Genomic DNA, 23,430 nt, shown 5'->3' with positions numbered 1-23,430 from the left:
TGGGTCTAGTCCTAAAGAGATTTTTCAGTGCTTCACTGTGTATAACACTAACACTAGTGGAGATGCCAGAATATCTTCAAAAGGTAGGCTTGTGGTACACAGCACATTAAGCTTCTCAGCAAAAACACCAAATATTGATTTTATTTTAAATACAGACAATTAAACTTCATTCTTAGACATACAGTGGGGCCAGGGTGGGAAGTTTACATTGCTGCAATTGTGTTATAGCTTCTCTCTGGATAAACAGAAGACTTTATTTTCAGTTCTATCAATCCCACACCATTCACAAACAATAAAATTAATTTCTAGTTTGAATAAATAAAGCCTACTAAATTGGTTCCTTTGCCAATACTTTCAAGCTTTATATTGAACTTGTTCACAAAGCCAACAGTGTCAGTTAACAAAACAAAAGATCTTGTTTACTATTTTTGCTATTAATTAGATACAAGTAGCTCATTGGGGTTAATTAGCTCTAAAAGAACCCAAATCATTTGCAGTTGGCCAATCAGAAAGAAATATACCAATTTTTTGAGTTGAATTCTTTTAGTAATATGAACGTTTTAGAGTTCATGAGCTTTTACACTGAAATGCAAAGAGACAACTTTTCAGGAGCTGAAAGTCCCTAAAAATCACCTTTTATTTAATCAATTATATTGAAAGCTCTTTTACATGATATTATCAGGAATGAAGGCATTGTTAAAAGCAATCCAACAAAATTTGAAACTAATAATAGACTGATATATTCAAAGCACATTCCTGCTTCCACTTAATTCTCAGATTTCCCATCCCTCAAAATTTATCCATCTGCAACTGAGGTTAAAGAAGGAAAGAACCTAGTTGCTTTAATCCTCATGGAGGTAGAGCCTAGACCTCACAATTCTAGCTCCTTCCATATGGAAGCCAAGCTGTCATATTAAGGCTGTATAATGCATATATGATCAACACCAAACTGTATGGGCTGTCTTTCATAGGATCCAATTAAGCTATATTTGCTAAAGTTGTAACACATGCTAAGCCAATAAATTTTAGTGCTTTTTTCTTTCAAAAATGCATTTTCATCGAGTTCCCTTCACTGCATTGTCAGAGTCTTCCAGTCACTGCAGTAAAAGGACAAAAATAGTGGCCACTGTTTTTTTTCCAAGCTCTTCTACCCTTGTACACAATGTAAGTATAGTTCCTCCCTATCAGCAGATGGAGACAGAGTACACATGTTTTGATGCCATCATCCAGTTAATTAAGAATTTCTCACCACACAACCTAGACGGTATCCATTTGGTTGATCTTTGTATTTTGTTAAAGATTCCAGGTAATGAATCAACATACCTTGGGTTTTAGTGATTTCCTTGATTTTAAGACTTTTTTCCATTTTTGGAATTACCTAAGAAATGTGATTCTGGGTCTAGCCCTACATCTTAAGGCCCAGTGTGCTCTACCACAATCAATCAGCATAACAGCAACACAGATCACCTGTTAACTTCCATGAGAGATACTCATGTAATATTGCTGTATGATATAGTTCTTCAAATCGTTGTTAATCATTTTTGCAATGCTATTCAACAGCATCATAAATTGTGGGCTCAAATGGGAACAGTCTAAAAAAACCCCATAAGTAATAAGCTTAGGCAGCAAACTTAGCAGGAAGCTTTTATAAAAATTTTCTCACAGTTCATTATTATAAATTGACTTTTTGTTTTGGCCCAGGTAGCAGATAGTTCCTACTGGTATTGCCTAAGTGCCACTATCAGTTTCTTAAAAGAGATACTGCCCTATAGAAGTATCCTTAATTTCACTTTCAAAAGATGTCTTTAATTTTTCTCCATTCTGCAATTGTCTGCACTTACGCTCTTGCCACTGTCTCTTAAATCTTGTCCATTACATATCACTACAAAGAAAATACATGTGTACAGCCAAATGCCAAATAATGTTATTTATTAACTATTCTCAAACACGTGAGGGTAAGGTATTTATATCCTACCAAAGTAGCTGTTTCCTGGGTGTTTCCGTAAGGCAAACTAGCACAAACTCCAGGGGTTCAAAAGTAATGGAATACTATTTTTCCTTGTAGCCTTAATAAAAATCTATAGTGTAATGCTTCAGAAAATAGTCTATATTTAAAAACAGGGCTTGTTGAAACCAAAATGGATAATTTATTTTAACCTCTATTAAAACTTGTCTTCTGTCTCCCTCTGCTGAACAGGAGTTGTTATATTTCCTACAGCTGACCCAGTAAAAAAGAATTTGAAGAAAATAAGAAATACAAAAAGTGATTATTCCATTATCTCGGCATTTTGCGAACAGCAACACAACATCTCTTCCATTAACATTCACTATTGAGTGATTTAGTCAGTATTTTTGGTCACACACAGTTTCTGCCACTCCCGATTTTGATTTGCTCCTGTTCACTGGGTTACCACAATTCTGGTGCTTCCAATCTTGAAGCAAGGATGCAACAGAAATATTGTCGTTTCTCTTAGAGTATTTAAAGTTTTCAACTGTGCAATAGGAATGGGAGGAACCTCCTAGTCTCCCCATTGAATCCATGCCTACAGCTTCCATTACATTTCAGTCAAACTCAGTGACTTCAGTTCTATCTTCAATCTTTGTCTGGTTAAATTAACTCTTTGTGAAGAAGTCAGTCAGTGAATGTAAACTCTTGTTGTGTTTAATAATGGTCTTACATTAATGCAATTGATTGCTTTTTCAATTATCTTGCTACTTAGAGCTACTGCAAACACTTATGCAAATTAATTTTAGGTCATGGCTGTTTTCAGCTGATATGTTGGGGTAGATAGGATGCTTTTTGAACGAAACCTTTCGTTCCTTTTCAAATATTTTTTAATTACTAAAGCCAATATTTCTTCATTAATTTGCTACTTGTGACTATTGCAACTGTTTAAGCAAATTAATTTAGGTTTTTTTATTTTGTTTCAGTCTATTCCTTTGACATCACTTCAGCCCTCAAAACAGGACTTAACTGATGTACAGATTTTTGTGCTAGCATTTTGCACAGGAAGGAATTTCACAATACTGCCAGTAATCTCCCTGACAGTATTCACAATCTGGAGCTATCGAATCCATGAGCTCTTGTTTGCTGAGTGCAGACTATATTTTAAAGCAGAAAACATTTATTTTGTATGATTAAAAAGGCATAAAAAAACCTAATGAAACTTGCACATATTATGTTAGTGATAGCAAAAAAACCAATGTTCATTCTTGGTTCAGTTTCACAAGTGTTCCCTTGTATGATCTCCTTTTTCCAAATAGCACAGCATACTGAATCATAATGTGCCTGTAAAAAGTCAAATCTGAATCCATTAAGGAACTGCTCAGTAGAAGTTGGATCTGCTCTAGAGCATACTAAATTTCATTCTGCTGAAGGAACAAAATATGGTTCAGGAAAAGAAGAGTCATAACATAAGCCTGGCATTTCTTAACCTAATTATACCTAATTTAATGTGAATTATACTTGATGTAATAAAGTGATAGTCAGAAGAAAAATGTTAGCAAAGAACATTGTGAAGAATGTACCTTTCCACATCTATAGTCCATAGAATTAATGTTAGAAATTGTAAAGCTAATTAAAAGTAGGAAGGTATAATAACTCCAAGGAGCTGTGATCAAATGAATGCTGAAAAAAGCAAATAGAAGGTAGAAAACAGTTATAATAATGTTGTCTCTAAATAGTCAAATTATATTACAGATATACTTTGGCCGACTGTAGCTATGAAAGTACGAACGTTAAATGAGCTAGTAGGATTTTCTCTTTGCTCTTCAGCAGCTTACAGTTAGCTCGCAGATGGCTTCTGTCTCAATTCGGTTTAATCCAATCAACTCACCTCACTCTGTCCTATACTCACTTATAAGAATGTTTTTTGGGCTGAAAAACAGCTGCTTCTTCCTGCTGATATTGGCATATGGAATATAGCAACAGCACTTCCTTTCACTCATCATGTGTCCATGGCTCTCAAGGTCAAAACTGCTGAAACCAAGGTAAAGGGAATTGAATTTGTTTAGTGTTGTATGTCACCAGATAGTATTTAGAGAATCAGACAGCTACTGCAGGGCTTGAAAAAGCAGTTGCTTTCATTCTTACAGTAAGAGTGTTTTTCGGTGTCCTCTTCCTAAAAAACAAAATGAAAAGGACACTTTATACTGTATATATAGTGCTGGTAGTAAGTACTGCAAAGTACACCTTGCAAAAAGGATTTCAAAATATGTGATGTAGTTCCATTTATGAGATATAATCCTTAGAAGTGTCTAATAAAATTCTACATTTGATGACACTGATGTATTCCTAAAATTCTTTCTTTAAGTTGTTTTAACATACAATAAATGACCCTGTAGTTTTTAACTTGTGGTTTCTGCTTTGAAATACTTGAGGGGTTAGAAAGGGAAAAAATAGTTTCAAAAGAAAACATATTCTGAGATTTTAAAAATATATGTTTAAATTTCAGTGGAAAGGTCAAATAAAAAAATGAAGTGGAATGTGATACAACTGGAAAATTTTCAAAGGGTTTCCATTTTCATGTTATTCTTTTAAGAACATATTCTTAGCACTGAGCAGCATGCATTAGCTTACTCGACTGAGCAAAGCATGCTATACCTAATACATCACTACATCCCTGAGACAGGGACTAGGAAAATTCTGGGTACAAAGAGAAAAATCCTGGGCCTTTGACGCCAATGAAAGTTTGTCGCTGACTTCAGGAGAAGCTAGGAATTCACCTACTGGAATTAGAGGTCAACAGGTCATCGGCTCACTGCCATCCTTCAGCTCTGTGATTTTCGCTTCAGTCCTGTCTCACCACTTTTATTACAGTACAAACCTACACCTAGAGCAGGTAAGCCTTCAAGGAGGCAGTTGCTAGAGGAGGGGCAGCAGATAAAGGAGAATTACAGGAAATATGCATCTGCTCAGAGCAGCGGAATGAAAATGATTCCCACCAAAAATGTGCCAAAAATTAAACTTCTGATGCTTAGAGATACTTTGAGGGGGGTAAGAGGTAGCATGGCTGCCAGACTTGCACATGACATTGTAGTCAATCAACATTACGGTGACCATGGTGTACACCATGGAAAAGAAGGGATCAAATGGGTTATTTGGCCAATTTTCATTTAGAATAAGACGAGAGATAGTCGAAATGGGAAAGCTGGCCAACCTGGCTGAAGAGATTAATCGTTCTCAGTTTTTGCTTGGCTTTGTTTTGATGTAGGGAAAGAAGAAAAGAGTAAGACTGTCCTGGACATTTACTTATTGACAACTTTCAGTTTTTACAGGCATAATGGATGTCTCTCCTATTGCATTAGAAACCAAAGCTCCTTGATCTCTCTCCTTGTGGGAGATAGATACACTATTCAATATTTAGCACTTTACAATATTTAGCAATATAAAAATAAGTATTTTGCTAAATTCACAGTATCCACACTTCTGTCAATGTCGGATCGTTGCATAAATATATTATCTACCACACAATCATTCCAAGAACTAAGGCCAGAAGTGAACGTTAGAGATGTTCGAATGAAGCTTCATCCAGAGAGGCATCTGGTTTTGCTTTGAAGGATCTATTATTTCCAAAGGCAGTTTGTTGCATTGGCTAATTGCCTTTACAGTTAAAAATGTCCTTCATGCATCTTTCGAATTTGTCTAGCTATAACTTGCAGCTGCTTACTTCTTGTGGCTTTTCTGATAGATTAAAGAGCCCTTAAGTACCTGGTATTTTTTGCCTGTGAAGGTACTTATCCATCATAATCAAATCAGCCCTCAGAGCTAAACAGATTGACCTCTTTAGGGCCGTAGTCCTAATGAAAAAAAAAAAAAATTTAGCCATCAGCTCCCTTTTGTGGCTCTTTTCTGCACCTTCTTAATTTCTTAACATACTTTAAAACTTGCTGACACTAAATTGGATGCCACTTTGTCTTCCCAGTGCTGTGTTTAGAGGTAATACTTCTTCCTTATTTCTATTCATATTCTCCCACCTTAAAACCCAAAGCCTTAAGGGCTTGTTTTGTGTTCCAGTATTGCAAGAGAAGCTCATAAAAACGAGTTAGTGTGAGCTAATGCTCATCTACAGCCCTTCTCAGAGTCATTGCCTCCTTGAATAAAGGCTCCTTTTACCAGCATATAACAAACTAAATCAAAATGGAAATTACACTTTAGAGCTGCCTTATGTTTTACGCTTTTCACTGCAATCTCACTTGCCAACTGAGTTTTATTTAAAAATGGGGACTTAAAAAAAATTCTATACTTTTCTTCTTTTCTTTATTAATTTTGAGTCACTTGTCAAGAACATTATCCAACTTTATCCTCAAAATCCACAAAAATGATAAGGACACTCAATAACCAGTTTTGATAAAAAATCTTGAATAGAAGCAAATAAATAAAAAGAGCAAGTCTCTTTCAAACTTTGGAAAATGGAAATTATTTTTGAAACTTTGCAGTATCTTATACGTTTGGGTTTTGGTTTCATTCCTTTAGTCTTAGTTGTTCTCCAAATAATTCCTCTTCCTGTTATGAATATGCAATTATTATTTCCCCTACCTCAGTCCCTGTAATCAACCTACACACACGTGATTCCTTTTACCTTTCTTCAGAAATGAGTCCTATGCCTCTATTAGTTGTTACCTATTTTTTCTAAAATTCAACCCATTGTAAATGTGGTGTCACCATTCAAAGAGAGAAACTCTGGCTTCTTTTGCATTGATATAATGCTTCGCTACATGCAGTCCATACTCACTGCTTGCCACTCTGATACACTGAAAAATGTATCTAGTCCTCTATATTTTACTACTTCATTTATGCAGGGCCACTTTTCATGGACTTACTTCTGAATAAATATCTGTATTTGGAATATTTCATCATCTTAGTCTTAATTTTTCCATTTTAAATTTATTTTTGATCAGCAAGAAGTCCGGTAAAACATCAACACTTTCGAACTCACTTGCTGTCAGCTCAATTCCATTGATCTCAGGGGAAATTCAGCACGGGATCTTGCAGGGCACACAAAAATGTGCAGGCTTAGGGCCCGCATTTACAAGTCCACGTGTGTTTACTTAATAACGGAATCACTATAGTAATAATGTTACCCTTAGATCATTATTACATAATGGATCACAGTTTGGAGATCTATGGAGGTCTTACCAGAGGAGTCAGGTAAACACACATTGCTAGTTTCAAATACTTGACAGCCAAACTGGAGGAAGGGCAAGGAAATTCTTAACTCATTATGTGTGTTGTACCTGGGCTAAGAATTTATACGGTAGTCTACTCCTAAAACAGAAACTGAAACTGGAATGCTTTAATATCAAAAAGCAAAATGTAGCCGCACATCCTTCCATTGTAAAGCATCATCTAGCACAATATTGAAGGTGGACAATATGAAACTGGTAGCAATTCTGTCTGCAGTCACTGTCTTTCTCATGACTGCTTTCTATCTATATTTTTTCGGAGGAAAGTAAAGAGTAGAAGATGCAGGATGGAGGGGATAGGCAGAGAAGAAAATGAAACAATAAAGAAAGAGTCAGGAGTTTAAAAAATGGCCAACGAAAGAGGAAAGATACAAAGAAGAAAGAGGAAAGGAGAAATATGGCGTAATAAAGCACTACACTAGAGTGAGAAAATACAAGACAACCTGGAGTCTCTAGAAAAGAAAAACTGATTTTACTGATCACTCTACCAGACTGTAGTAAACATCTTCAGTTGCATGTTCTTACGCAAGCACACAATATTGCCAAAGCAATTGCTCAAGTTTGATGCATAGACATCCCTAGTCCTGATGTCCCATGTTTGCCTTTAAAAAAATAAAAACCCAAATAAGCATCTGGAATGACATTATATCATCACAGAAAAACAGAAATTATAGTGTTCTGCATTAGCAAGACTCTATTATTATTACCAAAACATATTAACCTTCAAAACGTAGTTTTACATTATACCTGTAGGAATTAATACAAGTCCTAGGGTCTGCATAATTCAGGAAGCCAACTTAGATGATCAGAGATACGTGAACTATGCTTCACCTGAAAGAATCTCAAGGCATTTTATGAACTTTATCAAGTGAAGGCTTGCAGGTTTTTCTCTGGCTGCATTGCTCCTGAAACTTCAGTTTAGAAATGAAGATACTGAAATGGAATGAAAGAAATAATGATAACAAGGTATCTTAGGACATATAAATTCTTTGTATCATTCTCTAGATAGTGTTTCTCTTTTTTTAAATATGCAGTATTTGATCATAAAATAGTGGCTGCTTCATGAAACTTTTTTTTTTAATTTGTATTTTCAATTTGGAGTTGGAATTTATTTAGAATTCACAAAAATTGAACTTTGAAAAATATGTAACAGATATCCGTCATTACTCATTTAAGCTGTCTATATCCTTACCTTTGGAAGTAAGCACTAGTGTTTTCTAGAGGCTGGGAAACTTAACAGTTACTGCTTTGCAATTTTCTACATTTTTATTTGTATACAGTTTCAACATACTTACAAGGATGGAATTTCTTTTAAGTTAAAAACTAGGCTTAGTTAAGCATCTGGATGATCTTAAACTCTCAAGGCCTCCTGTGTAATAAGTATCAAGAAATGTGCTTCTCGGTGTCTGAACACTTATAAATTCAATAAGCAGTTGGTATAAAATAAAATACAGTAAAAACAAAGAACCGTACATTGTAACCACGCATTAGGAGCCAAACTGTACCAAAGAGCTTTTAACAACTTGCGTGTAATTGGCAACAGCAAAAATTCTGTCTAAATATTTTATTTTCTAAATGTGAGGCGTTTTCCACATTATGATTGATAGAAAGCTGGAATTATTTTCTGACAATTATGTACCTAATGTAAACATGGCATCAGGCTTTACTGTCTTTTTCCCTTTTGCAGGTTGTTCTGGTGAACCTGTTGATATGCATGGTAGTTTTCTACACTGTGTACTATGTGGTCCTATCTGTGTGCTTCGCAGTATTCAAGTAAGATTTCCTTGTCTTTAGTCTAATATGATGGCATATGACAACTGGATATAATGGGTAGAGCTATGACTCTGTAGAGTGGGCATCCAGTCCCAGTTATTCTGTGAACGCATTTTTCTAATTCAGTTGAGTTGTTGTACCTGAACCTTTGTTCAAGTGCACAAATTGGCAAATGGAGACTCAAAACTAATATACAATGCTGGTTCTAATCTTCCTTGCACTTGCACTGTGTAAACAAATGAACGTAAGAGAAAAGATGACATGAAGAAAGAAAAAGAAAGATTTTACAGTCGATAAAAAAGACAAATTATATTCCCTTAGGAAGTTATTGATTAGCACAAACAGTGCCAGACACGTCTTAAATACAAGTGGAGATCACGGCCACTGTGCAAGGGCAAGACCACAACATGCAATGGAACGTAGAGAGCTGGTAAAAACCCAGAGTATTCCATTTGAAATTGTATTTAAAAGCACCCATAATATGTCATGTAATCACTAAGGCTTTATTGAAAATCTCTGGTTATATTTGTTCATTCTATTTCCACAGGATTAAAATGTTGGATGGTTTGGCACCTTTCGATTTTAAGACAAATCCCTCATGGATTAACCCATATTATTTAGGTAACTGAAGTTTGTTTCTGTTTTTTTTCCCAGCCAAGAAAAGATTGTATCTGGATGTAAACTTGTGTTCCTTATGGACAGTATTTTAAAGCTGTTTTAGTAATACTAATGATTTCTGTATTTTAACTCCACTGCATTTAAATGCTTATTCATCTTCCCTGCACTTCTCATTTCTGTAGTGCTAGTCATCATTCAACTGATTGTTAGGCTTTTCCTTGAGTTGTGCTTCTGATCTTGCATCATCTGAAGAAAATGTGCTGCTTTGGCAGGATGGTTCATTTTCACTGCAGAACAATTACCTATTCTCTGTAAAGTTCCTCCACAAAGTTCTTAAATTTAATTTTCATACTGCAGTGAATTTCTTATGAACCATATTGGATCCAGATCTGAATAACAGGCCACACTCAACTAATGGAAATCTTGCTTTGGTGATGCCTGAATACAGTGGGCATTAAAATTTCAGAGTTTGATTGTAGCTCAATCCCTAAACATATCTTTATATATCCTAAAACAAATTTCTGTATTTTTGTCTGAAATACATTCTCTTTCCTAAACTGTCATTCCTAAAAAATTACATGCATACGTGAATTTTACCTGATTTGTAATCCATTTTACAAAGACAAACCACATCATCTGTCAGTAAAGTAAGTGAAGCTCAAAAGTAAATTATTTAGTTCATCAGGTTAAAAAGAGTAACAAAAATGCATGGATATTTGTACAGTATCAATACTGATTTCAGACGAAAAAAGAGTATTTCATTTGTAGCAATGGAAAAGAAAATTAAATCATATTCCATTAGAATTACTTTTCAGGGCCCTAATGTAATTACTGTATTTCGTTTTCTCCAAAATTTTATTAGCTAGTTTGATGCAGCATGTTTATATGCCAAAGACAGCAACTATATCATGCAACCGGTTACTATTCCATCCTCCTTTCTGTCCATGGGATGAAATAACATGGGTGGAATAGCAAAACTTAGCAGGATCTGTTTAAAGTCTACAGGCACAGAGACAGAACGAAGTTCTCCGAATGATGTTGCAAATGAGAATTAGTTTACTCAAGGGTCTCACTCATGCCTGTTAAAAACAGAATTATGACTTTAAAAGATAACCTCAAAATAAAAATGGAAGTCAGCTCAGAACTGAGGCATCATTACTGTCCAGTTTTGTAAAAAAGTTTACAGAGCATCTGTCTATACTAAGCATACTTTCTAAATTATAAAATTATTGGCAAAATTTAAAGGGATACTATCATCATGAACTATAATAAACTAAAGAACCTAAAATGCATTGTCAAACATTAAATTTTTTGAAGCGTTATTTCCTATTTTCCTAACTACATGTTGTTTTCCAGTTATCTTCTTATTATTTTTTACATTTTTTAAACTGCTGGGTGAAAGATCCATATTACAATAGGAACTAGTTGGCCCTATAAAGAAAAGAATAAAATTGAAAGGCACAGAGTGCTGCCAAATATATAAATTAAATACAGTGAAAAAATAACAATGGTCTCTACTCTCAGCTACAGTAATCTTAGGTATTACTGCAACAGTAAAAAAATAAATAATTCCATTAAAAATTTGACTTTTGCATGCCTGTGTACTTACAAAGAAGAACAAAATGCATTTAGATGGAAAATTATATGAATTACAATTGCACAATTATGGCCCGTTGTATGGGAATTCAGGACTACAGCTAGAAGAGACGTCATTTTCCATTCAGCCCCTGCTATCCCAGGTAGCCACCCAGCGTAAAGTCAAACTTCACCCTAAAGGTGATTATTTTGGTCCCATTACACGTCGTAGCAAGTAAACAAGCTGAAAGCTAAGCACCACTCTGTTGCTGTGGTGAAGAATACAGCTCATCAAATACCAGATGAGGTTCCTCACCCTTCCCGGCGTAGCTGCTCCGTGCCTTCCAGACTGTTTTCCTGCCCCCGGGGGAGGCACGGCGTGCCCCTGCCATTGCTGCTGCAGAGCTGTGCCCCGCATCAGCGCAGGCTGGTGGCACGGCATGGCTCGGCACGTTCCAGAGAAAGCGCCAGGGGACAGAAATGCACCATTTCATCACCAGGAGAAGGAATTTTCTTGATCAGATAACTTTAATAGTTATTTAGTGGCATAGTTTCGTTATTAACTTTGCTGGTAATCCCCATTCATGGGTTAACACAAGACAGAGATGGCTGCTGAATGTCAGGCACGGTGAGTGCATGGTAGCGGTGTCAGCCGTGCTATCAGCACTGAGAAAAGCCAGGCTCCTGCTTGTGTGTCCCATGAGACCCATAGGGATGGATGGCCTCCGCTCCCCTTGCATGTCTTGTCTTTAAATTGTTCTGAGATATATATATATATTCTGATATATATCATATATATATATGATGCAATGAAGTCAACAGGGAGAAAGCTATGAAGTTTCTTACCAAACATAACGCCTTTACCACACAATTCTGTTTTGGATGAGAAAAATTTGATCTATGTCAGTATCAACCAAATCTATTTGGCGCCATATGCAAGGTGGGTGGATGATCCCTAAGTAAAATTTCCACGCCATTTCTCCTCTAGGCTGTATAAACTCGTCATAATCCTGTCATTGGTCATAATCCTGTTAATCCTCATGTTTTCCAAAATTAGAAATGAACTTTATAATGAAAACATTAGTGTAATATTCGATCCTGTAAAAATAATTTGCCTAACTATCTCAGACATTTTAACTTCCTATTGCTATCATTTTGAATAAGGGAAAAAGCCTTTCGAAACTGTGCTTGAACTATCTTATTTTCATTTACAGTTCTTGTGATATCATTGGAAATAACTTTCTTCATTTGTGGTCTGCTGTTTGCCCTGGTTGTGGAAGAATGGGTTTGGGATTATGCTGTAACAGTTACTATTATTCATGTCATCATAACTTCAGTTGGTAAGTTAGTTTACTGCTAAACATATGCATAGTATCACAAATTGAAGGACCAATCAACTATGATTCATCTACTGTATTACTGGACTAAATCATTTTTCCTTAAAGCTAAATAAATATATATCTCTATTTTCCATCCATTTGGCTCATGCACGTATTTAAATCCTGCCATTTAAAACTCAATTCTGGTTTTGTTGCAGAATTTTAAAAAAACTATTTTCTTATAAAAAATTCAGAGTTTGAGTTTGCAATCTAACAGTTCACATCAAACAGATCCAGCCTAGATACAATTTCAGCATGTGGGAGGTGTGTTTTTCTCTAAAACAAGAAATTAATAGTTGTCCATGTCCTGACACTTTAAGAACTACTCATTAACACTTCAGCTCTCGTTCAGAGTAAAAATGAGGCTTGCTTCAGCAAAGCCAATTCAAAGTTTTTAAGTTAGATCATTTGAACTAAATCTCATTGAAGAAAATAAAGAATTTTACCATCGAAGCATCTTTTTTGTCCTGAAACTCTTCCCCTCAAAGGAAAGCAAAGGAAAAGAATTGGCTGCTGTAAATGAGACTCATCATCACTTTTTCCAGTCCCCGGTAACCTGCCCTCTCTTCTCATGCTGTTTAGCAGAATGCTGCTATGGCTGATTAGGAAATATATTTTAACCCCATCCTTGCCAGAGCCCATTTGGGGATTCTTTCTCCTATAACAATGAACTTAGTATTTTTATTCTAGAATTTAGAAATAGGAAAAATACCACTGACAAGTTAGGACTACTTAATAATTCATCTTCCATTTTCCAATGCTTTGTCCATTTGTCTTTTAGCACTTTATACAGACAGGGATTCCCCAGTTCTCATGACAAGTTAAGCCAGAGACCAAGAGAGACTTAATCTTAAAAAATTAAGCATAATTTCTGATCCACTGAATTTGATTTCCTGGAATTTAAACAACTGTTATTCCTTATGAATAACTTTTGTATTTAAATCAAGGAATTTACAAAAACTACAACAAAAACTTTGTATATGATTTATACAGGAAGGTGTCTTCTATCATTATATTAGATGATGCATTTTGATGTCCGAACAACCCCAGATTTGTTATTGTTTCTTTCAGATGGCCAACCAAAGCTCTGCTGGCTGACTCTGAGCTGCCAGCATATGCAGTGTGCCTCCCAGCTCACTTTCCTACCCCTACAGCCCTCTCAGCTTTTTTTTGGGGGGCGATATTGGCTCATATGATGGCCCTGCAGTTGACCATACAGTGGGGATGTGGGTCAGCTTGCGTGAGGCAAGGGCAAGCATCTGACACAGGAGAGAGCGTGCTGTGCAATAGTGCTAACTTGCAGTGCGCAGACCCAGCCGGTCTTTCATGCACTGCATCACCCATTAAACTGAAGATGTCAGGCAGCTTAATTTATTTGGATTGCAGCAATATGTAGGCACTCTACCAGGGGATCGGTGTCTCTGTTGTGCTAAACCGTGTACAGGTAAGTAATAAAAAAGGCATTTCTTCAGCAGAGAGTCTAAGAAAGAGCTCCGTTTAGCACACACTTACTAGGTTTAAGACTTGCCTTCCAGTGGGATTGCTCACCAGGCTAAGCTTAATGGTATGGACAAGTATCTGAATGATCAGAACCTAAATATGCATTTGCAATTTCAATAAATGTGAAGTATATAATTTGTGAAACATAACTAAGCAGACCTTTGATAACATAATGTAATGTTTGCATGTCCCCATCCTTATTGTTTAAAAATTTACATTTCTCCTTTTCTTCTCCTTGTTATGTCCTTGTTACATCTTCTCCAGTTATGTCTGAATTCCCCCTGATGTTACACTGGTGGCTGGCATTAGGTATAATTACATTCTTTTAAGTTTAAATTGTTAGACTCTGTGTAGAAAATTAGTATTTACAGTATGAATTGTTTCTACTAAATGTCTGTTGTCTCACTAACTTGAGAACTGTCAACATTTAAAGAACAAATATATGCTTTACATTTATACTTCTTTTAATGGCACAGGCAAGTAATGCTGGGCTAACATTTGCCTTGCCTTAAAAAATCTTTTAAGACTAGGATATACTCAGCTTATGTTAATCTTGCTAACAAAGAGCAGATACGCTCACGTTCTGGAAATAAACCATGATTAAGTCCTGGCTAATCAAACTATCTCACTTAATTCAGGTGTCAAAAAGACAGTTGTCCAAGCTAGTCTTCCTTGGCACCCTTTATAATCAATGGAAAGAAACAGGCACCTTCAGAGGCAATTTTTATAAACACTATGCACAGGTACTTATGATAGATGAGATAAATCCCAGTCATCACATTTCCTTAGAGTGAATGGCAAACCTGCATTTCTGAATGTTTAATTTTCTGTAAAATTAAAAGCATAGCTTTGTACTAGAACATATTCTCTTGAAAAATAGTTAAGGGGAAAGGACTGGCTTCTGTTCTTCTTTCTTATATGATGGATAGCAAGGATCGACAGCTGCGGTAAATTCCTAAATGGTGGGGACAGGCAAATAAATTCCCTGTCCTGCAACTGGTTTTGCATCAGCAGCTGCTGAGGCTGATATCTTAGTAGGTGGTTAAAGCCTTGGGCAAAATGTTTAAGTAGACAGGCCATTTTTAAAAAAATGAAGATAAAAAGAATGTCTGTTTAAGGTTTTATCATAATATTTATATTCCACTATAAAAATTAACATAAAACAGTCCTATATTTTCTTTCAGGATCTGGAGTAATTTCAATGACTTGTGGAGGACAGATTTTGGCATACTGCTTGTTCAAAGACAACTTCATTTACCCCATTCTAGATGATTTTTGAAAAGGAAAATTAGAACTTGCCTTTATATTTACATGAATTCTATGGTTTCATTAACAACATAATTAAAATGAAGTAGCAACTGTCTAATTGTAAGACTACTATTTAGCTTACCGGACCTCTTGTCTCTTACAGTTGTTTGGAATGTCAATGTCATCACTTTTAGCTGTTGTATGTACATTTTCCATTAAGCAAATAATTAGATACATTGTCTCTTTTTAAAAAACAAATAAACCATAAGGAAGATAAGAGCGATGATGCAACACTCCTGCAAAATCCTACAAGGAAAGGGAAAAAACAGTTTTGAATTTAATGTTTTCAGGGTGCTTGCTAGCTATTGTATTTTACGAAATGCTGAGACTAATGTAGGCTGGAGCCTAACCTCTCACAAGCGCTGCAGAACTTTAAAGTCACCCTATCTGGTATAAATCACTGTGGGTTTAAAGCAGTCTTTACTGGCAAACCCCCGGCAAAGAAGAATCTGTGAACAGCACATAGCTCTGCATCTCTTCCCATCTTAAAGCTCTCACCTAGACGCTGCCCAAGACAACAACAGGCAGATGTACAATCCCACCGTTTGGTTGACTCCCTTGCTTCCAGGGATGCTACAGACAAATGTTTTCCACAATAGCTTCAAGTTATTCTCTCTTTTGCTAATGATCCATTTATGGTCTGGCTGTGCTGGAAGGAGAAAAGGCAAATGCTACCAACAGCCACTTTTCTACATATCCCTTTCTCTCTCCCTGAGCTGCATGTGGCCAATGCCAAAGTGCGAGTCTATGGGTAGTGGTAATTAAAAAACAACAAACCAACCACAGTAGCGGCTTCAAGTAACTCTTTATCTCTTTAACCATAATAAAGTTGTAACAGCAAAATTGCTAGAAGGCAACTTCATCTTAAATACGATACTAGTGATTGGATTTCAACTGCAGTTTGCTTAGAGAAGCAAGACTGGATTGCTGTTTGCACAGGAGTGCTAAATGTTGCATTTGCCTTAATCTTACTCAACAGATTATGCCTCTGAAGAATCTGTCCCCTGTTGATCTAATCGAATAAACATCTTAAAATTTATTGCAAGTTTTACAATTTTCAATTCAGTTTCAATACTGAAAGTACATATATGATGAGAAGCATGTTTCAGAAGACTCCCAAAAGAATGAACTTGTCTCTCATGAATGACAGATATGTAAGTAATTTTAGAGACAAACTGAGTATGTAAATCCATAGCATTGAATAGACGTAGAATTTACAAGTTCAGCATAATACGCTGCATACTGAAGTCAGCAGAGATAATTCTGGAGAGTGAATTAACTGCCCCGCAGTGATCACTGGTCTGAACCATGGACCATTTTTAGTTTAATGGGTTTGTATCTCCATAAACATTAGTGTGCAGATAACTGACTGGTATTATGTGTTTGAAAGACGTTTGCACATTTCTTCCAGATTTGTTTTAGTTCAGAATTATAAAAATGGATGGGAAGGACGTACCGACTAATGTAAATACATACCTCTGTCCTCGTCCTCACACAGTTTGTGTGTGTACGTAGTGTGCCATGTGGCAGAACATGAGTGGATTAGAGATAAAGTTAATCCACAGGTGGAACAAGTTTCTATTTTTAACCTGATGGGATTTTCCTCTATGCATGTCAGCCCAGCAGCATCTTGTCGTAGCTCTGTTGCCCAGTCTTGACATTTTTAACTTTTGTTTTCTATTTAAAATCTTAAATCACCAGCAAGAGATACCTTCAGAGTAATATGAAGAGTGCTTTAGCCCCACGATTTCTCCAAAGCACATACAAGTAGGCCGGTGCTAGAAAAACAATCACAGCAAGAACACTATCGAGGATTAAAAGCCTTAGCCCAGCTATTAAAGAGTCATTAGCTTTTTGCATTGCTTTCAGATATGGAATGATGAGACAATTTCAGCATTATTTATTTAATCTTTTCCGCTACTTTTATGTTGAGCACCCATGATAAACATTACACATAATGTTTAAAGTGTAGACAAAGTTCATATTATACAAATAAATTTTCATCATGTAAGCAATATGAACTATATCTGTGTGGGCACTACCGGTTAGAAGCCCTCAGAGGTTATACCTAATACTATATGATATCTATTTGATACACCAAAACAGTACTTTTGAATAGGAGAAACCTGGCTAAATAAATAAAAAAGTGATCTACCTGAGCAATTTGCATGTGACTAGTGGATAACAGTCAAGACAGGTGGGAAAGAAGAGCTGCTGGAGGAAAAGGAGGGCGTTGTGTATGTTTCACAACGGACCTGCCAAAGACTACAAGACCGCTACAGAAAGCAGAAGGAAAACAGGGAAAACAGCAACTGGGACGTATGTTTGGAAAAAGGCACAATGAAAGCAAGAAACAAGAAAACGAAACATGCAAGATCAGTGAAGGAAGAAAAAATCTGCAGACTGAACTTGTAGCACTGGAGTCTCACAGCCTGAGACTTGCATGCCATTTGCATGCCGCAATCTGTTTTTCTGCTCATGTATACATGACTCTAGGAAAGGTGGTCCCCACATCCATAGTTCTGACTATACCCTGTGATGTTATGCCTGCGGCTTCTGTCCCAGGATTTTCAGAATTCTTTGCTCTCTGACTCAGCCAGGCACAGGAATATTGTCTAATTTAGTTGGTGTGGGCTTGGCGTGAAGTTATTTAATCCCTTGTGATACAGTTTAGCAGTCAGGAGTTTGCACAGGTATCAGTGGGAGTGTAGACAGTCTAGAAAACATTACAAGCAGATGGAGACTTTATCCACTTCCAGGCAGAGTTTGCAGGGAAGAAGGTTAGAAGTTGCAAACATTAGGTACAGAAATCAATGGAACAGTACACAAATGACATACCTTAATAATACCATACTTAGAGTAATTTTAAGATTTTTTTTCAGAGGCAAGAAACTCCTTTTCATCATATCCAACCACCTACTGAGAGAGATTATAGTTGTCCTCAATTCAGCCCTCTCTCTAAATGGCTCTGCATTTATTCTTATTCCAAATGGTGAAGTGTCTTACTTGTAACAAAGAACGTGAGTGAAATACATTTTTTTTGAGACTCTAAGCATATATTCCTAGGCTAATAGCACTGCCTTCAATGTAATGTCAAAGTGTAAACCAATTCAAAAAGTTGTTCTGGGACCAACAAACTAACTCAAATGTGTAAAACCAGCCAAATATCAAAATATGGAGTAGTTTGATACACAGAAAATGTAATGATTTTTAATTGGCTTTTTCATAAAAATATAGATTTAAATACTTACAATTTCCTAGTGAAGTAAAGAGCTCATTATTCAAACTAAGCCTGTCATTTTTCAACCTCTGTAAATTGCTTGATCAACATTTCCAGCTCTTTTGTATCCTAACTTAAAAAAGCAAGCAAAACAAAACCCTACAGTACTCATTATTTCTGTATTCCTAAAAATACCAAACCAACCACTGCTGCACCAATAAACAGAGAAAACACAGTATGAATAATACTAGGTCACCAGCAATGGGTAGATGAGTCACCTGACTGCAGTCTCCTACGTTGGATATTCACGCACAGGATTCCTAGTCTCTTGACTGGAAATACGCATCGTGACTGAGTGAGCTTCATTAAACCCAGAAAAGATGTGAAAGCCTCGCACATTCTTCATTCCATCATCTGGTATGTATGTTGTCACACCATAAAGTTAGATCCTTGTTAATCTCCCCAGGTATTTAAAGCTTTATTTAAATATTTTGTATCTTCCAAATGTGACTGACTTAGAATATTTATTTCTTGGCTTAAGATCCTGTGTAATGATCCATCTGCTCAGTAATGGCTAATACTCTAATCTCTCCTTTTTGTGAGCTAATCACGGCCCCAGACAGCATGCACTCTCTCATTAGATGTCAGAGAGGATAAAGGTCTTAGGAATCGTTATAAAATTTGATGGTGTAATTAATACTTTTATTATTGTCTTTAAACATTTTAGTGTGAGGCTAAGATTTTAAGACGGAGACCCATATCCCAACCTCTCCTCTGCTCAGGCAGAATGATATGGATCCCTTTAGAGTCCCTCTTCAGATGCTCCAGGATAATTATGCCTATGTTGTAGGGCAGGCATGCTCTGTGATGGACTTACATCCTACTCCATCCATTCTCCAGTTCAGGGGACCAAATGAATACCTTGCAGTGATCTCCCACTTCATACACTCAGGTTTCCTCCGCCAACAAGGGTGAAAGAAGGAAAGGCGTGTGCTTGGATGTCATCCTGACATGTAGCTATAGCATGGCATTGGCTTGGACTGGGGATTTGGGAAGTGACACTAGGACACCAACTATGGACAACCAAAATCTGAGGAAAGGCCTTGGCCTCAATCTTTTAAGGTTGCCTACCCCTAGAAAACAGTCGCAATTAAATATAAGGATGATGGTTGAAAAGGAGCCTGTAAGAAATATGCAAGGTACTTCCAGTATCTTGCTGTCATTGTCCAAAATCAAAGATAGTCACAGGCTGGCCATTGCTGTTCCATATTTTCCAATGAAAATAAATCCTAATATGAGATTATTTGCTGTGGATTTGCAAAGTGATTTGTAAACAAAGGGTCCACTCCTGCTTCCAACAGCAAAGATCCCATTATCTCTATTGGAGCAATACTCTACCAAAGGACCACTTACATGGTCCAGAGCCTCCCAGAGCAATCTTGTCACCAGATTTTCAGCAGCAAAAGGGGAAGTGTTTCAATAAAACATGGGTGATGGCAACATGCTCAAATACATTAAGAATTATCAATTTCCTAGCAGTCTGCAGACACCTTTGCACTGAAATTACATCTACATCAGTAGCTTTCAAAATACATTGAAAAAGTGCTTCGAATCACTTCATAAGCCTTGATGGGGGTCCACACAAAGATGTAGCTTTAAAAAGGACAAAAAAGATCAATGTGTTTGATATCTCAGACAGTATTAACTGAAAAAAAATTGTAGATATTAGCCAAATTACACGAGCAAATCCAGCAGCAAACCATATTTACATTAATTTGAATTCAGTATTTAAAATGAATCTGAATTCTAAGGAATTGTTTTAACGCTACTTCACTGGAAAATTATAGCGAATCCCACGAAAGTGGGAAGTATTCCTTAGTACACTCCCAGGAGAGAAAAGGGCAGGCAGTGAGTGGCAAAGGCGGGGGGAAGAGGGTGTTTCAAGAATGTAGCTGCTTCAATTCCCAGGAAGAATGAAAGAGAACTTACAGGATATGAACCAACTTACTTAGCTGGGAGCAATTTTCCATTCTAATGGGAGATGTGCTGGTAACTAGGTCCTGGCAAAATTTTTCAGTAAATCATTGATACACAAAAATTCATTTTAAGACAGCCAAAACCATCTGTGAACAGAGTTAATTGAGTTTTGCTTGAAAAAGAAAAAAGGTGAAGGGTGTCAATGTCTGTTCATTTCACTCCCATTAGATCTCAGTCGTTCAGGTTCGACTCACGAGGGTACCAACAAGAAGAGAATGAGAGGGCTGCAATGACAGTGGATACATTCTGATCTAAAGCAGTCAATGATCGAATTCATCAGTAAATTATTTGGTGTGCCATATTTTCCAGCAGCTTTTTAAGCACGCAACCCTTGCTTTAGAAATAAATTTGATTTCCTGAACATTCGCCATTGAAACATTTAAAGAAAAATGCAAGTTGTAATTGAAAAGCAACTACTGTTTTCCATTGTCAGGAAATGAAACAACATTGGGTCTTTAGGTTTTGAGCAAATAAAATCAGTTTTGATTAAAAACAAAGTCGCATTAAACTGAAATGTTCTCACAAAAATCTGCTTAGACCAGAAGGTATTTTTATTGAAAAAAATATTTTTTCCCAAATGATAATGTTTCATACCTTATTTGTTGTATGTATTTTTAGAATGTGTTATGTATCACCAGATAACATTTGCAGACTGTTCCAGTTGCCGAGGTAACTATGTTATTTTAATGATCAGCAGAGAGGATCATTATGTAAAGCATTATGTTAATTTCAGACGCAGAAAATTGATGTCTTGCTGTTACCTTGAAGCTGCACCCTTTTTTTTTCTTCCCCACAAAGTGCCTTTTTCCATGAAAATTAATGGTATGGCTAAGTGCTCGAGTATGCTTTTCATACAGATTCGGGTTGGCTTTGGAGGCAAATAAGGCAAAAATGACACCTGACAACCAACTAACAGCAGATGAACAAATTTCAAACCACCATAGTTTGTACAGAAAAAGTATAGGAAAAATTGTTCCATATATTCTTAACTAATACACATGGACTGTCGGTGGGAAGGCATGTATCTCACAGAATTTCATTTTTAACTTCGAAATAGATTATTGCTTAGTGAAGGAAAGCAAATTATAAAGCACGTGTAAGTATTGTTTATGATTAAGTATGCGTAAGTATTGTCCATGATACAGACCAACTGATGAAGAGATTAAAAAACTGACATTTAACTTTTGCTGTTTTTATTAGATTATATATCTACTAGATTACTAGATTATACCAGCAGGACAAATGCCGTGCATTTATGATTTTATTGCAATCATAAGTGCTCTGCCTGAGGCTGCAGTGAGAACTTTGCTGATGTTATTAGTTCATGGTGCGTTTCTGTTCTGAAACCTGCTTTATCCATTAAAAAAATATCGGTACATTTCAAAATTATCAAAACTAAGTCTCACACAAATTCTAGGGCTCATAATGGCAACAGCTGCTATAGAGCACCGGCCTCACAAATGCAGATTGTCTCAGGCTACCAAATGCAACTCTGTTTTGTCACCAGAATCTTCTTTTGCCTCTTCTCTGGAGTTCTGCCTACAGATTGTGTTAAATTATGAACGCTTAATTCTCTAGGTGGAACTGGATGCTTTTATGTATTAGAACATGATATGCTCAAGACATCTGAGACCTCCTATATTCTCCTGACACTTCATCATAATCACCTGATCCATTTTAGAGTCAGTGAACTCTTCTGTCAATACTCAAAGTGCATTTTGATGGAGACTATATTTATACGGACTGTACCTCTTCACTCCACACAGCTTATTCGAATCCTTTCCCAAGGATTTCCTCTGCAGGCAAAGCTCTGACTTCAAAAGGCGGTAGCTCTTTCTCAAATTCTTTATCCATATTCACACCTATTACACTGGTCGTCTTCTATTTCAACCTCACTACCCCGACTTTTCTGACATGCTGAGGTTTGCCGATTTGTATACATCCCAATGAGGACTGCAAGCTGAAAACGTAAGAATGTGAAAAAACAGAATTGTATTAAATCAATTAGATGCCGTGAAAAAGAACATACGATGATAAAGCTGAGAATAAGCCATCTATTAACTAATAAGATTAGGAATTAATTTCCCCTTTCCAACAGCTTATGCCTCACTTGTCCACTATATGCGACCAAACACCTTATCCTTAAAAGCTTTGCTTTCATCCTTAGCATGGTGAAAATAGTGGGCTAAATTTTCAATCCTTGAAATGATTTTAAACTTTTTGATGGGTAGCCTTCTGCTAGGAAATGTTGATTACACAAAATCTAAAAGTTTCAAAGAAAAATAAAATATTCTTTTTGTAGAAATATGTTGACAGAATATAATCAAAACATGTATATTATCCTGTTGAATACTGAATTACACCAGAACATGATGTAAAAAAATTAAAGTCAAACAATGGAATAAAGAGAAGAAATACTGAAACAAAACTCCTAAAGTGTATGTTTTATTTAAAACATTTTGATAGGTTCCATTTAGAAATTTTAAAACAGACTTCTCAGAATTTTTGTTTCATGGAAAGTTTAAATTCTTGCAGGGAAAAAAAGAGAAAAACTGAATATGTCAGATCAATTTTTAGTCTAGTAAGACGATTCATATGTTTTCAGGAACAAGCACTTTGAATTATAACAGAATTGTTAGATCACAGATTTTTTAATCTCTTTGTGAAAAAATGTATTATATGAATAAATACAAGTATAGAATTAGCAAGTAAAGATTAGTTAAAGAATGCTAGTGAGAAATGACAAATTTTAAGAACAAATATGAAAAGGGGGATCGACTAACTACAAAAAAGAAGCCAGACGTGTTAAACCTGCTAGAGGTGAAACACTCCACC

At 36.2% G+C, this 23,430-nt stretch overlaps 1 protein-coding gene across 1 annotated transcript; it reads left to right on the top strand.

Moving 5' to 3' along the window:
* The first annotated feature begins 3,957 nt into the window (after positions 1–3,957).
* Positions 3,958–15,309, top strand: TMEM244 (transmembrane protein 244). Its single transcript, XM_075148092.1, has 6 exons — positions 3,958–3,990; positions 8,873–8,958; positions 9,506–9,579; positions 12,366–12,491; positions 14,295–14,339; positions 15,215–15,309. Exons 1-6 carry the CDS (start codon positions 3,958–3,960, stop codon positions 15,307–15,309), a joined length of 459 nt encoding a protein of 152 aa, XP_075004193.1.
* Positions 15,310–23,430: the final 8,121 nt, after the last annotated feature.

The sequence above is a fragment of the Calonectris borealis genome, chromosome 3, assembly GCF_964195595.1.
Source record: "Calonectris borealis chromosome 3, bCalBor7.hap1.2, whole genome shotgun sequence".
Classification (NCBI taxonomy): domain Eukaryota; kingdom Metazoa; phylum Chordata; class Aves; order Procellariiformes; family Procellariidae; genus Calonectris; species Calonectris borealis.
This window is presented reverse-complemented; position numbering and strand designations above follow the sequence as displayed.